General features: G+C 34.2%; 1 protein-coding gene and 1 pseudogene across 1 annotated transcript; both read right to left on the bottom strand.

Moving 5' to 3' along the window:
• Positions 1 to 1,966: 1,966 nt before the first annotated feature.
• Positions 1,967 to 5,269, bottom strand: LOC125479117 (annotated as a pseudogene).
• A 9,062-nt stretch (positions 5,270 to 14,331) lies between these two features.
• Positions 14,332 to 15,771, bottom strand: LOC108867810 (heavy metal-associated isoprenylated plant protein 43-like). The gene is made up of 2 exons (XM_048588493.1): positions 14,980 to 15,771; positions 14,332 to 14,764 (listed from the first exon to the last, which is right to left on the bottom strand). Exons 1-2 carry the CDS (start codon positions 14,986 to 14,988, stop codon positions 14,438 to 14,440), a joined length of 336 nt encoding a protein of 111 aa, XP_048444450.1. The 5' UTR covers positions 14,989 to 15,771; the 3' UTR covers positions 14,332 to 14,437.
• Between the last annotated feature and the right edge of the window lie 1,094 nt (positions 15,772 to 16,865).

Below are 16,865 nucleotides of genomic sequence, written 5' to 3'. Positions count from 1 at the left end.
AGTCATCAATATTTTTTAACTAAAACCTTATCGATTTTTATATTTTGATCAAAGTTCTTTGACTTTATACACGTCAACATATTAGCATTGATATATTTTATGTCAGTTACTTTCTCTTTTAACTTAAAATTTTATTTAACAAATCTCTCCATTTTTGAAATTTAAAATCCTATAATTATCAGATTATAAATGGTAAAAATCTCAAGGATTATGAGACTAAAAACAATGTACATAACAAACAATTGTGTACAAAGTTTTGCAAATTTTACTGAGTAGTGTCAAGCGAAATAATGTACCCCTAGTAAATTAATATTGCATGTACCCATGAACTTGACAACAACAAAAATGTACTCCCGCATGAACACAACAATGTACGTACCCAAATAACATTGTACCCAAATAAAAAGGGATAATAGGAAAAACTCATAGTGCATTTAAAACACAAGGAAAAGAATGTACCCACTAATTTTGAACTATTAAAAAAAATATAAAGAATGTACCCAAGGAAAAGAATATACACGCGTAAATATTGCCCTAATCAATGCTAAAACCTCTGTTGTATGTGTGTTTGCACCTTGAAAGAGAATGTACTAAGACAAGAATGTATAAAAATCGTACAATTCACCAAGAAACACTCAACATCATTTGTACATTACCACCCAACTTAACACAATGTGCACCACAAGTGCACCGTTGAGACGTAGTCATTAGGGAACACTATGTTCTGGGCTTGGAGGATCTCTATGGGGAAATTGCAAGCGTAGGCAAAGATTTGAGGGATGAGGACATATACTAAAAGCGGTTGCGCCTACAATGGAGGTTCATTAACACACTGCTAACCGTGAAGGTAATATAACTCGTAAAAGTTTTCAAATGTCAAATCCCAAAAATTTAGGCCAACCAGGTCAACTTTCCGAAACAATCCAACAAAAGGATATGTGAACATGAATAATACAATTTTGAAATGAAAAATCAATTAAAAAATGACATGTGCACAAAGTCAAAGGATTTTGATAAAAAAACTTGAAACCAATAAGGTTTCAATCAAATACTATATAACAATTAGGGATGAGAGTCTCCAAAATTAAAATATCTTGATATCATGCAAGGCATCAAGCTTTACGGCCAATAGAGTATCCTATTCGAAAGATGAGTAACAAAATTCCAGCCACAAGAAAGCCATCGCTGATAGCAACAATGAGGTTCTTTGTTGTAAGTTCATCAGATTTCTTTAATATAAAGGTCAAGTAAGAACTCAGAAACATATCGTCACGACGCGAGTTGTCAAGGAAGCTCAGCTCAAAGTGATAAGCATAATTCAGTTTTGTGACCGTTTCTCGATAAGCATAATTCATCTTTGTTTGTCCTTGCATTTTCTACCATTTGATGATTTAATTGGGACTGTACGTTGCTTCCTGATTAGGCTCTGCATGAGGCTTTAATGAGGCAGGAAGAACTTCTTGCCTAAGCTTCGGGTTAGTGAAACATTTTGCTTGTAATTGAATCATCCGAAATTAAAACATTTAATCAATGCCGGTTTTTCCTTGTTTATTTTCTTTTGCGCACGAAACTGAAAATTATGCTCCTTTTCTGAAACAGAAAAAAAGATCTTGCTGGTGAAGACAATCTCTGCTTCAAGAGGACCTGCGTGTGATATTTTCGTCATGCTTTCCTAGTATATTTGAGATGCATCCGCACATACCAAGTTCGTCTCTCCAAAGGTGCTGCTGTTTTTGTTTATAAGCTTCCTTCTACGTTATGCATTATAATATCGTGAATAATGTAAAGTATTATACAACATTTCTCGAGTTCTTCTGTATCGAACTTTCTGTTTGTGCATACAATGACTCTTCGACGATAATTTATTTATAGAATGGAGAAGTTTATCACAGAATGTGTTTAAAAATTGATGTCTATTACATCTGCGATCGCAGTAGCGATAGGCAGTAGTAAGTATTTGCTTCCATCAGGTTCTTTCAGTCTTTCCTCGGAGGAATTCGATAAGACCTTGAAGGGAAACATGAGAATCATCGCTCCTCATCAGCTCTCCGGCAACTTCGGCAGGCGTTGCTTGTGCCCTGTCGAGCAACATTTCAATTTCTCCGAAAAGTGTGTGCTCGTGAATCAGCAGGTAATTATATGCCAATATCTTGAAACCACTGAAGGTGCATTAGGCCATGTGTATGTGCAAGTCCGTCCGGCAAGGTCGCAGCAACGCTGGATCAAGCCGGTCCTTGTGGTTCGTCGTAAACACGACAATTCTTTCCTCTCCACAGGTCGACCACAGTCCGTCAATGAAGCTCAATACAGCAGAGAGGCTGATCTCTGAATTAAGAAAAACATTAAAAACCGATTGCTTTCAAATAACCAAAAGTGCTTCTAAGATTGTTATTACCTTGTCATCTTCCACGGCTCTGGGCTCGTCTCCAAATCTCTGTTCTGCAAATCAACTGAACAATCAATGTCCTCGATCACCAATATCGACCGGCTCTTTGTTTCGATTGTTGGAGAACAATTTAGAAACAATAAAAATAACAGAAATACAGAATTGAAATACTTATACTTTATTATTTAAAAATACTTGCAATACAGAATACAATTACACAATAAATACAAATGATTATAACAATACTAACTTGAATGAATTGATGGTAGGGGCTAGCGCAAAAGCTATGTCCTTTGAACAGTATTTCCGTCCCAATCGTGTGCTTGTGGTTCTACAATGTCTGCTCGACCAGGATACAACTACCTAATTCTACAACCCGCACTGGATTATAAAATTCTAGCGAATTGCTTTGTGAGTTTACTCTCTAAGAATTTTGTACGGAAGAAAAAGAGGAAGAAAAGATGATTATTGATGAAAGACTTCGGTTATATAGGCTCTTTCATACCTCTTCAAACACATTTTGGATGTATTTGAAGCTATACAACTCTTTCCAAAGAGTTATGTCTATTAATCAAAACGTTTTTAATTAATTTAATTAAAAAATTAATTCGAAATTAAAACTAATTGATCAGATTAATTTTAATTCCTTGGCACAATCCACACAACCATAGAGGTTGGCCGCCTCGAACATCTGGTTTAGGGTCAGGCCGTCGAGCTCCTCCACAACGACGATGAGTTGGGAGGAGAGCTTCTGGAGTCGAGAGTAGGACTTTTGGAAAGCCTCCGGGATGAGGTTGCTTGCAATCGTTTTGAACAGGATTGCGAAGGCGGCGAGTGAGGCTGCCGCCGATAGTATGGTTTTTGGCGACGGTAGGTTTTCCTGCGACAAGCACCACATGGTTTAGTTCTTTTTTGGTAGTGGTGGTGGTGGTGACTGATGAAATATTGAGATGGGGCTGACGATGGTTGTGTTAGGGGTTTTGTAGGGCTTTATCTTTCGGGTTTGCGTGAAGAGAAAGACTGAGGGAGTTGAGTTTTGAGCGAAGCTAGTTAGGTCTGTGGTTTCGCTACGATCAGCTCCCTCGCAATCTCTCTATGTTCTAGAATTCTATTTGTTGTACGCTTTCCTTGTTGTGAAGCCTCGTTTGGCATGTTGTATTATATACCAAACACACGATAATATAATGTCACATATTATTCTATCCTATTATGACTCGTAGTATATTGGCTTTGTTCGGCATGCCGTCTTATGTACCAAGCACACGATAACATAATGTCGATGCACATATTAGTCTGTCCAAATAAAATAATCATTACAATCCGAAGTACCAAACGCATAGCAAGAAAGAGAAGGGGAAAAGTTATCCCTTTGGTTTTGGTTGTTGGATATTGGGCTTTGAGACTTTGGTCTTTTAGCTAACTTTTTGGGTCAGAATGTAATGCATGGCCCATTTCAAACTATAATTGTGATATCGAGATTTATTAACACAAGAAGTTTTTTTTCTGTAACTGTCACACTAGAACATGGTGTCATATGACTATACTCACGTTATATGTGAGTCAATAACAATGTATAGCTCATGGTCTTCTATTCGTTTTGCCTCTAGTCTTTGTTGCTCAAAGGTCACCATCTACGTTGTTTTTAGAGTTATCTGAACTTGCAAAAGCGTCATTAGTTCGAGTTTCCTTTCAAAAATAAAATTACACATGTTAAAATGCTAATATTCCATGCCATACGGTCTATAAATTTTGGTGCTAATTAATCAGTATTAAAATATTATCTCCAAACTTAAATCCAATTTTGCCACTTGAAAAAAAAAAAAGCATCACTAACTAATTAGAACTCACAATCCGTCTTACTTTAAAAAAGTCATAATCTGTTTAGCTTTGAAAGATATTTTGATCATTTAATCAATTCAACTCGGAAAATGCCATTAGAATTAGATCTCATCCGAGGGAGACTCGTAAAAAAAAAGTTGCTTCTACAACTTGAATTTGTGACTTTTCGATCATAAAAGAGCAATATTTGCCAAGATTCCACCTCTTTAAGCTTCAATAGGCAGTGGAGAATTATTAGAATATCAAATATTACCGATCTTCCAATGAATTGTTTAATTGTTTTAAAAACCAACAAAAAGGGGAATTATTTTTTTGGTCGAAAAAAGGGCAGTTACTTAAAAATAACAATTAATAAATTGCTGGTTTTCAACCAGCAAGCAAAGAAAAGAAATTAAACATAAAGGAAATCATGAAACAATCACAGAGGCTTGAAGTGCTGCTATGCCCGCCCATCCTTCATAGTTTCTATTTAATATTTGAAGTAGCCCGACAAATCAAGAACCCAAATACAACCAGGAGTAAACAAATTACTGCACAAAAAATACAAGGGCCGACGTCATTCTGCTCGTTCTTTGCTTTGATCTTTTGATATTTCTGTAATATGTGGTTCAAGTAATAATTCAAAAACATATTGACGTCGCCAACGAATTCGTCGCGGAAGCTTAGTTCAAAGTGACGTTGTTCTCGTACTTGGCCATCACCGGAAAGCGGCAGTTTGGAGGAAACCAAAGCCCACATGACGACGACACCGTGGAAAGAGTCGACCAGTTCTTGGCTATTGCCGTCAACGGTGATCACTTGCAACAGTTTATCGGCCGCCGGATCAAGTTTCTGATGACTTTCGAATTCGTTGTTTTTGATGAGATTGGTGTTGTTGCTGACCTTAATTCTGAGTGTAGGGCAAGACAGCCTCTTGTCCACGTAAACTTTGACTGCTTTAAACATTTGGTTGGGGACTCCTCCATTGGTGAACTCTTCGACGGCGTACGCAGGGACTGGGGACCATGACGGACGCTTGGACGTTGGGAGCTCCTCCAATGCCATAATATTGAATGTCATCGAGGATGTTGATTATAAGGCTTCTGAAGGTTTTTATAACGTTCTCGAAAACTAGATTTGAACCGTTGGTTCTTAGATAAGATCAAAATCAAACTAATCGCTTATCTAAGTATTTGACTCTATCTAGATTTGATTTTTTTTTTTTTTAAAACTTTAATATTTTGGTGTTCCTATATTATCTATTGTCGAGAATGAATCCACATCAGAAGAAGGAACTTGGATGAGTTTATATGGAATTAGACTACCCCATATTATAAATTTGTTTTATTCTCGTCAAATGTGAATTTGAATTATATTAGTGTTAGCGAAGCTAAGCCAACTTCTTAGATAATATCGTTTGTTAAATTAAAAAAATAAAGATAAATAGCCTTTCTTCACCCTTCAGTTAAATATGGATTATTTTCCAACCGGTCTAATGAAAAATTTAGCGTACGTATTTGTGGCCAATTTGTTGTAAAATTTTGCCCATGAAATTAATGGTTAGTCTGTTTGCTACTCACTTAGGTCATGGTGGTTAGTGTCCTAATTTCTCTTTAACTCATTCAACTCAATGCGTTCATTTGTTTAGTATAAAAGTATAATATATTACTTGTATTAAAAAAAAAAAAATCTTCACCTTCTTTGAACTTTTAACCAAGCCCCATGGAATAAAATATTTGAATATCAATCTTATCGATTCCTATAACTATCATATGAAATTCAATCTTTTTTAAGAAATACGAGAAATTAATAAGAAAAGATAAAATGTGATGATAAGTTTATATTTGTATCACAACTAGAAACGAGGATAATTAAAACAAAGAGAAACTTGATACAAGTCTAATTTTTTTTAAACAAAATAGAAATAGTCCAATTTATTAAAATAAGTACAATTCCTTAAATTTAATCATTTAATTATTAATAATGATAAGCTTTATCATAAAAATTAAATTATTCCTAATTATCTCTTCAATTACTTCTTCTTCTTCTTCTTCTTCTTCTTCTTCTTATTATTATTATTATTATTATTATTATTATTATTATTATTATTATTTTGTTATTTCTCTTCCTTATGCTTTAAACAACATTTATAGATTTTATTTAAAAATTTTTATTTTTATAATCAACCTATATCAAAAGTTAATTGTATTTATCTACAACATATTCTTTTTTTTTTCTTTTTTTTTTTTTTTTATCAAAAAGTGTTTGTAACTAATCATGTCGGGGATTTTGGTTTATTATTATGAATTTTTGTTTTTATTGGATAAAAAGTAGTTTCGAATTATCAACATGTATCACAAATTAATGTGTTTTGCTTGTAGGTATATTATGTTTTTTTCTACCTTTTAGGTAGGTTTTATATCTCACTTATATGTATAATATACATTCATATATTTATTAGGAATTTTTTGTTTTTATTGGATAAAAGGTAGTTTAGAATTATCAACATGTATCACATATTAATGTGTCTTGCTTGTAGGTATATTACGTTTTTCTACATTTTAGTTAGGTTTCATATCTCGCTTGTATGTATAATATACATGCATATATATATATATATATATATATATTACTTGAGTATGGTCATATGTTCCGCACATGGATGTGTGTTATTATATTAGTTTTTTTTGTTAAAAGATATTTAGTAGATTTTAATTATCTCTAATATAAAAAAAATAACAAAATAAAATGAGTATAAGAGAAGAAAAAAAAAAAAGAAAAAAAAAAAAAAGATAATACTGGACTTAACCTAATAACTATGTTGAATTTTTTACCCTCATATAAATGAGAGTCTTTTGAGGTAGACCCTTTACTAGTTGATAACCACAAAGCAAAAAATTATATTAAAAACATCTTGAAAATGAAAAACTACGTGAATGGTAATTTCTTTGATCATGAATTTATAAAGAGTTCATCTTTAGAGATAGACCCTTACATAAACTCACCAACATTAATTTAAACATCCAAAAGAAACCCAAATTCAAAGGAAGGGAACAATAATATTACTACTCGACAACCACAAAACAAAGAAAAAAAATTAAAATATCTTGATATCATGCAAGGGATCAAGCTATACGGCCAATAGAGTATGGGTTCTTTAGATATAGACCCTTGCAACTCTTATTTTCTAGACAAAAACCCACCTAGTTATAAACATGTAAACAAAACCCAAATTTAAAAATGACTACCAAGTATAGAAGTAATTGACCTATTATTACAAAATATTTACAATTTGTACCACAATATTCAAAATAAAATCAATAAATGTTATTACTCACTTTAATTACAATAAAAAATATAATTATTGCACATATTATTACCCCTAACACACACATATATACTTCAAATGTATATATTACTACCATAAGCTTAATATATATATATATGTACACATATATATATAGTTTACCTATATGAACGTATAGTATTAGTATTATATACACACACGCACACACACATATACATGCATAGTACTACATATATGATCAAACATATTAAACTAATTAATCTACCTATATTTAAATTTATGATGAGCAAATAACATATATTTTGTAGGTAATTTATTTTTCATGTATTATTACATATATTTGGCACATTTTATTGTTATAAGATATATGTACAAATAATAGGTAAATTAATCTTGAATAAAATACAATTGCTTTATTTTGCAAGTAAATTAATTTTGAATCAAATAACATTTCTTCATTATGTAGGTATTTTATTTTGTATGTATCATCATATATATTGAGCACATTTTATTATTATATGTACAAATAATAGGTAAACAAGTATTGAATAAAATAATAACATTTTTTTTATGTAGGTATATTATTCTGCATATATTTGGGTTTGCTTTTATTATGTAGGTAAATTATTTTGCATGAATTTTTATGTATATCATGCACGTTTTTTGTTGTTGTTATATATATGTGTGTGTGAAATAATTTACCTACATTTATATGTAAAATATAATTTTTATTGACTTAACTAAGCATGTATTACTACATTTATTAGGCATGTTTTATTGTTATTATATATTATGCAATGAATTTATTATTTTTTTAGTTTTGTAAAATCATTAATTCTCCCTTACAATTTGTATGGAATTAATTGTGTAAATCAAACATTCAAATAGGGGTGTTTTGGGCATTGAAAATTTTTAAATATGTAAAGTCAAATATAATTAATGAATTTGTTGATGTGAAATCTAGTCAATGGGTTTTATTCGAGTAAAAAACTTATGTCGGGTTTTATGTGGAGAAAAATAAGTTTCATGGACTCAAGTCATATTTTCAGATACTCCTATTCGAAAGATGAGTAACAAAATTCCAGCCACAAGAAAGCCATCGCCGATATAAGCAGCAATGAGGTTCTTTCTTGTAAGTTCATCAGATTTCTTTAATATATAGGTTAAGTAAGAACTCAGAAACATATCGTCACGACGCGAGTTGTCAAGGAAGCTCAGCTCAAAGTGACGTGCTTCATTCATATATTCGTCGGAGCAGGGCTGGTTGAAGGAAACCAAAACCCACTTGACTGCGACGCCCTTGAAAATGTCGACCAGTTCTTGGGTGGTGTCCACCGTGATTCGGAACGGCTTACCCGAATAGTCGTTTTGATCTTTGGAAGTAAAATTCAGTTCAGGGTTAGGGTTTTTAGTGTCCTCGTTGCTGAGGAGGATGCTGTTATTGTTGACCATTATTCTGTGTGTAGGGGAAGACAGCGACAGCCTCCTGTGTAGATAAACGTTGAGTGCTTCAAACATCTGGTTGGGGATTCGTCCATCGATGAACTCTTCGACAACATAGGCAGGGGATACGGACGACAACGGGCCCGCCAGCTTTGGGTGCTGCGATGACAACATTGCCATAACCTTATGGTCTTCGGGTTTATTGGTACTGAGAGTAAAGGAGAGAGAGGAGAGAGTGTGGAAATTTTGTGGTGTAATTTCTCAGGTCACCGTGCCTTTATTTACAACAAGGATACTATCTAAAAGCATATTTTTAGGGCGGACTAAATATTCAGTACTGCATGCGCATGTTTTTGTAGGGTTTCAATATATTTTACTTGGGGAGGAGGAAAAATAATGTATATAATAAAGGTGGTTACTTCAATTCTTAATTAGTAAACATGCCCAAAAAGATTTAATTAGGAAACTATAGAATGCTATGAATGATCCATATTAGATTACATATCTTAGAATATTTGTTTTTCTTTTTTAATAAATGATATTATATACGGAGGGGTAGGCTAAGTGGCATATCTTAGAATATATGTTAGTTTTCTTATATTCCACAACAAGTAAATAAATATTATGCTTTACTAGAATATTGCCACGTGGGTATAATTAGAATAAGTGTTATAATATTTTTTTAATATACTTATTGATTTGATAAGATACTTTAACAGTGGAATATATCAATCTCGTCTTTTACTCATATTTGAACAGATTTATTATGTAAATACATTTCAGTATACACAATAATTGTTTCGTTTAGTCCATGTTGCTTGAGATCACTAGAGCTTATGCTACCCATGCTCGTCACCAATCCAACGAGGTTGCTCATCGCCTTGCCCGCTACATTCTCTCGACCACTTGTGAATGCTCTTGGTTCGAAGAACCCCAAACTTTGAATGTGATGTTTTTCTTTCTGACAAATGTAATTGTTAATGTTGGTTGGCTCTGTTAAAACTCGCCCCAACCTTTTGTACTTGGTTGAATCTGTTTTGGATTCTCTCTTTAAATGAATCAAATACTGCAGCTTAAAATAAAAAATAAAAAAAAAATCACGTGGACTACTGTTTCAACGGTACACGATAATTTTTTTTAATTCCACTGTAGTTTTGATATGGCATTTGTTTTGTATATCAGAGAGTTTATTACACCACATGATTGTATTTCCGTACTACAAGGAAAGACACATTAATACCACGCTTCGCAACCTTCGGGTATTATTTTGAATTATTGGGCTTTAAAGATCCAAATCATTCAAAATATCAATAGTTGTTTAAGCCCTAGTTTTTTATAGCCCCTTGAGTTCAAATGATAGAGGATGCATGTGTAATTAGGTCAAAATCCAAGCGATAGATCTGCAATATTTATTTTTATGAAAAATGATATTTTATTTCATTCAATGAAAAAGATTTCAAATTGTATTTGGACAGAACCTTGCAAAGTCTTTCTTATCCAAGACCTTGGTATTAAGGAGCTTTCATTTCATATGTTTGATCGATAGGGGCATTGATTTTGTGGACAAGACGGATGCTTACCTTTGATTTGATTATTTTATACTTTCATTTCATTTCTGTACATCAAATCAAATGTCCATATAATGGAGTAGAATTTTTTTCCCTCTTTTTTCCCCTTTCACTCCCTCCTCTCCTATTTGAATGGTCACAGTTAAGCCACGTCAATATCTTATATTAGTTTTTTATAGAAAGAGAAAAACAAAATAAAGAATATGAAAGGAAGAGATAGAAGAGGATGGAAAAAAAAGAGAAGAGAATCCTACTCCCCATATAATACCAACCATCAATTTTTATTGTCGGAAAATCCACACACAATTATGTGTTTTGCTCAATTAGAGCTATCATCCATTTTCTTATTATATATGTGCTCTAGCAGCCAAAGGTTCTTCTTTTTAATATGACTTGTTCAAAAGTGTTTTTAAAATGATTAAAAATGGTTTTAAATTTTAAAAGCATTTGAAGTATTTTTGCAAGAAGTCCAGCTATGTGTTTTTCCTAAGAAACATTTTAAGTGTTTATCAAAATTTGCTTGCATTTTTATTAAATATTAATTCCAAAATCATTTTTACCAGAAACACTTTTAGCCATTTCAAATCTCTTCCAAATGAGCTTATTTGGTATGTTGGTTTTAGCTAATCGAAATTTTATTGTCTCTGCGTTAAATGAGGTATTCTATTGTGTAACTAGAGATATACGTACATCCTCAGTTGTTTCTAAGAATATCGAGCATTGGGTCACTTATTGTGTTAAGGGTGAAGCTATTCACACATCTTTTTTATTTTTCACGTAACTTCTGTCAATTCTTATTATTTGATCATCTTTAATTCATTTGATCTAACAACTGAAATTTTAAAAAGATGTGTATAAATAGCATAAACCAACTATAGTTTTATTAAATGCAGCAAAATACTGCTTTAATAAATTTCTTAATTTACCACGCATTGGCTTTCGCATGGCCGGTTTAATTCTAACCGACATCCACACTTCCTGCATACCCCCAGTGAAGCCAACAATCAAGGCCCTCTGCCAATGGAATAATTATAACGAGGTGGTTTTTGTTAAACAGAAAGTATAAATTCTACATCGGAAAAGCACATTTAATTACAACAAGACATTTTGTTATAAAATATTCAAATTCGGCACATGCCGTGCCGTGCAGATAGTAAAATACAAGTTAAAAGACAATGTCAATGTGGAGAAATTTTTAATTATGATGGAAATACGAGTGGTACATCACGTGTTTTTATATAAGTGGTGAAAATTTTTATTTTTTTTAAGTTATTAATTTTTTAACACACATATCTCACTATTTATATAACGACACGTGGTGTATTACCCCGTGTGACGGTCACACTGAAAAATCTCTTGTCAGTGTGATAATATGCCAATAGCCCAACTCTAATCTGAAATTTTCACCCGTTAAACTGGAATGCAAAAGCCTAAGTCACTGCCCTAATTTTAAAGTAGCTCAAGATCTTGCTAGACAGCCATAATCAAGATTTGTCATGTAACCAGCTTCTTCTTTTTTTTTTTTTTTTTTTTTTCTCTACACTAATAGCGCGTTTAGGTAACCGTAATGAAAAGAGGAGGAATTGAATTGAGGAGAAGTCAGAATCGGATTCCTGTTGAAACTGTTTACTTAAATGTTTTGGAATCGGAATAAAATTCCATAAAGCTGTTTACTAATTCAGCAGAATCGGAATATAAACCAATATGATTACTAAAATGCCCTTATCCCAAATCAAATATGTATTAATGCTAGCCAAGATAGTGTAAGCCACCATGATTTGCGTATCTACTGATGCTGCACCAGTGAATATATATTTATTTAAATAAAAAATAACTCAACCCTAAACCAATCTTATCTTTCTCTTCCAGAAGAACCCACTCCTCACCGCCACCTCTCGCTATCTCAATCCATTCCATTATAATTCAAATTTATTTATTTCAAGTCTTGAGCATTTGATGGCAAATAAACTCCACTATAAGTCCATCATTCCCTCTTTCTCTTCTTCTTATTCTCTCTCTCTCTCTCTCTCTCTCTCTCTAATCCAGTGCATTTTGATTTCAAAATTTTCCTGGGGAAACATAGAGATATGGCAGAAAGTGGGAGTAGTGGGTTTTGGTTGCGTCCCTGGGCATGGGTGGTTGCGGTGTTGGAGGAGGGAGTAGCACTGGACATTATCGTTGGACAACGACAGGTGGATCTTCTGTGTTAATGCAAAGGGTAGTGCTAGAATTTTAAAAATAAAGTGAGGATATAAGTGGTAAAAAATTTGTATTCTGGATTCCCCACAGCAGGCGGAATTGAAATACCTCATAGATCTTAGGAGTCCAATTCCTCCAAAAGAAGGAATTGAATTCCAAAATTTTTATGGGTCCCGCCACTTTTTCAATTCCTCCAGATTTTGTAAACACTGGAGTAGTCCGTAATCGGAATTCAATTCCACATTTTGATTCCGATTACGGGTACATAAACGCGCCATAAGAGAGTAAGATAGTAGGCTAAACCTCACAATGGGTTAGCAATAATGTGGTTCAAATTCTTCTATGGCAAAAATCGAATCTAAGAGCTCTCAGTTTCAAGTGAAGAAGAATACTACTAAAATGTAGTACTAAGGTCATCTCCAACCAACTTGGCCAAAAGGTCATATGGCTAAAAATAGCTCAGAATAACACGAAAACCGTCTCTAACCGAGGGCTAGGCCAAAAGGCTTGTGTGCCCCATCAGGCCCAAACCCCCAGATTAGGCCAGCGAACTGGCCATTTCCAGTTAGCCCTCCAGCCCAGCCCTCCTCCAGCCCAGCCCAGCTCTACAATGCCAGAATGTCAAGCTTGACATTTTGCCAGCCCTCTAGCTCAGCCCATTTGAACGCCAGTGCCTACCTAGGGTCAGCTAGCTAACGTTAGGTTATTGTTGGAATTTGAATTTTTTTTTTTGGACGAATTAAAAAAAAAAAATAATTTTTTTCCCTATAAATACCTACACCATTCCTATAACGTTAAAAACTGAAGATAAAAAGTGCTACGTAAATAAGAATCCTATCTAAATTTTGCACAACCAATTACATCTCGACACGTGGCACTCAAAATCATATCCGAAAAATTATTAAGATTACATAAAGATAAGAAATCTGGAGAGTTACTCACTTTAGCAACACGTATCAATCGAAATCATATCCAAAAAATTATTAAGACTACATAAAGATAAAAAATCTGGAGGGTTACTCACGTTAGTGACACGTGTCACTCGAAATCCTATCAAAAAATTATTGAGATTGTATAAAGATAAGAAATCCGGAAGCTTATTCATTCGGCGACAAGTGGAACTCAAAATATGTCCAAAAACCTTATTTTAATATAGTAGTTTAATTTAATTAACCATGTTAATTTAATTAAAATAAAAAATTATGTTTGGTCTATGGCCCTTTGGCCCCCTCGGTTGAAGATGATTTTTTGTCAAAGGGCTATGTTTGGCCTATGACCCTTTAACCCCCTCGGTTGGAGATGGTATAAAACATGGCATGGTACAAGTCATTAAAATATAACTTCTTGCAGTGCTATAGAGCTAAAGGGAGTCATTTGGCCTTCCTTCGGTTGGAGATGGCCTAAGTGGCGTAAATAGCTTAATTAAACAACAATCTTTCGTATAAATTGAGACATTTTTCAGGTGCCGAAAGCATGACTAGTGCACCAAGTGTTTAATACAAATGGTTGGAAAAAAAATTTCAACCACTTGTCTTATGATATTTGGTGTATTGAGCGGTGTTCCCGACACATTAAAAAATTTATCTAATCCAAATCTTTCCAAAGACTTGAAAAAATGACTGCAAAGTTAACATTTGATAGCCAATGGACAATTAGTGAGTTTAACATGAAATTAATACAAATTATTATGAGCAATATTTAATGGTACAATAGCAATTACATTATGGAACAGTAGCTGTAGCCATCTTCGGCAATCACATACCAAACATCGCATCTTTGACATGCCTTTGGAGTGTATGGAACAACGTCTTTCTTCTCATCCTTCTTCTCAGTCTGCGGTGGACCGATACTCACAACCGTAGCATTTTTTCTGAATTTCCTCACTTTCCCGATAATCTTTACTGGATCGGCATCCCCAGTTACCGTCACTGTATTTTTCGACGGGTCGAGGACAATGGAAGTTATTCCTTCTACTGTTGCAATTAACTTCATCACCTTTTTCCTGCACTTTGAACACAGCAGTTCCACTGACACCACAGTTTTCTGCAGCAAGAGCAAAAAAGGCGACGGTCAGATTTGTTCCGTACTTCTGCGCTCAGAAATATAAATTCCATCTGAAGTATTTGCAGTGTGTCAGTGAAGTATTCGAGAGAAAAATGGTACGTCAATAACTAACTGCACAGCAGGGAGAAAAACCAAACAAACCATGCAGACAAAATAATTGACTAGAGCTATACAGAGAATGAGAGAGCGAAAACCTTAGACATGATCTTGATCAAGAATCTGCGAGCGAGAATGATCGAGATCAAAGTAGAACAAGCTAATAACGAAAGAATGCATGAACAAAAAGATACTATATATAAAATGTTCACTCTCTTTCTCTCTCTCTCTCTCTCCCTCTCTCTCTCCCTCTCTATATTAAGTTATGCTTTCAGCACTTGGGGCATTCTTGGCACGAAGCCAGGTCGAGTACAAAATGACAGCGGCAGTAGTTGGCTAGAAGTAAATGCCGGTCAGAAAGGTTGTTAATTGGGTCACCTCTGCCCTCCAATATGCAATCAATGCAGAATTTACATGTGCCCACATCCCCTACTAGGCAAAAACACATCTATCTAAATTGCCCATCTCCTACCAGTCTATCCTGCAAGGAATCAAACATTTTGTAGCAAAGATTAAATGATGCAAATGTACTACAATTTCGGATGAAGTCTAACAAGCTTTGCCTATGTGTGTGCTCGTACACATAGGTTTGTCAGTTTATTGTATGTTTTATTTAAAGTAAATATGCTGATTGCCGGAATACCTACTAATGAGGTTTTAGCTTAGGATGTCTCCAGAAAATTGATGAAGACCTGACATTAGACAATGTCTTGGGAAATAGTAATGGCAATCAGTTTCTCAATTCACCCTCAGTGGGGTCAGTTGAATGGGCAAACTTTGACAAACTTTACCCACTTCTCGAACGCTATTAATTCCTTATTGGTTGCACTCGAATCATCAACTCTAAAGGGTTTAGATCCACACAAACAAGCAGACAGGCACACCCACAAACAGACAGACACACAACACCTAGGGGAGGGGGGAGAGAGAGAGGGAAACCTACAGAATGTTGAAGAGTTCACTGTTCAGCACATGATTTATTGAACCCACGGCCTTTGTATTCGACATATAGCTGATCACAATACCAAAGCCGATCAACCATAGTGTAGAGTCTTCCAATCTGGTAAACCATCTGGTCTAGAAACATGTCCCTGCCCTTCCAGCATCAGGAACAAATCTAAAGTTCTTGTTCTGGCAATGCAGTTAGAAATCTGAACTCCGAATCAAACTTTATACCTCAGACAGTAGTAGTTAAATGTCGTAGGTTACTGCTCAAAGTTAAATTTTTGGTTCCATTGTTCACAACTGTAAGATCCTTATGTTTACCTGACAATTTACCAATGTATTAAAAGCGTGAGGCGTGGGCGAGACGTCCAAGGGTTAGCCCAGCCTAGGCAAAGCCTCACGGGACCTAAATTTTTTAATATATACATTGAGCATACACATATATTACATTAAAAAAAGAAGAAGATTATTAATCAATAATCACTCTGAGCACACACATGTATTATAAATGCATATATACACAGACACACATATATATATATATACATATGTTATATTATATATATAAAAAAAAGGATGAAAAGCACAATGAACACATATATAACAATGCACGCAGATAACATACACATCCATTATATAAAAATCAGAAAGAAAAAAAAAAATTCCCCTAAGGCGCAGCTCCGACGGCGCCTTCCGTCCACTCCCTCAAAATAGAGGCGGCAACCCTCAAGCCTAGCCTCACAGGATGCCTAGGCGCGCCCTGAGGCGAGCCTTTTAAAACATTGCAATTTGCTAAAGCATATCAATCAATGTATATATGCACAAATATGATTAAGTAAAACACAGGAACACTAGACTGCTTATGCAAAAATGTCCCACAATTGAACTTAGATCATTCATTTGAAAATTCTTAGAGAACTCTATCGTTTCCTGTTTCAGTACAACAGTATGAAAATGTAGCTGTGTTAATTAATAGGCCATGTGGGCTTTGATGAAACACTGAAGTTAGTTGATACATCACTTTCCCTGTAGAGCCCAG

The sequence above is a fragment of a genome, unplaced genomic scaffold, assembly GCF_019419815.1.
Source record: "Pyrus x bretschneideri cultivar Hongxiangsu unplaced genomic scaffold, Pyrus_bretschneideri_v1 Contig28, whole genome shotgun sequence".
NCBI classification, from domain to species: domain Eukaryota; kingdom Viridiplantae; phylum Streptophyta; class Magnoliopsida; order Rosales; family Rosaceae; genus Pyrus; species Pyrus x bretschneideri.
This window is presented reverse-complemented; position numbering and strand designations above follow the sequence as displayed.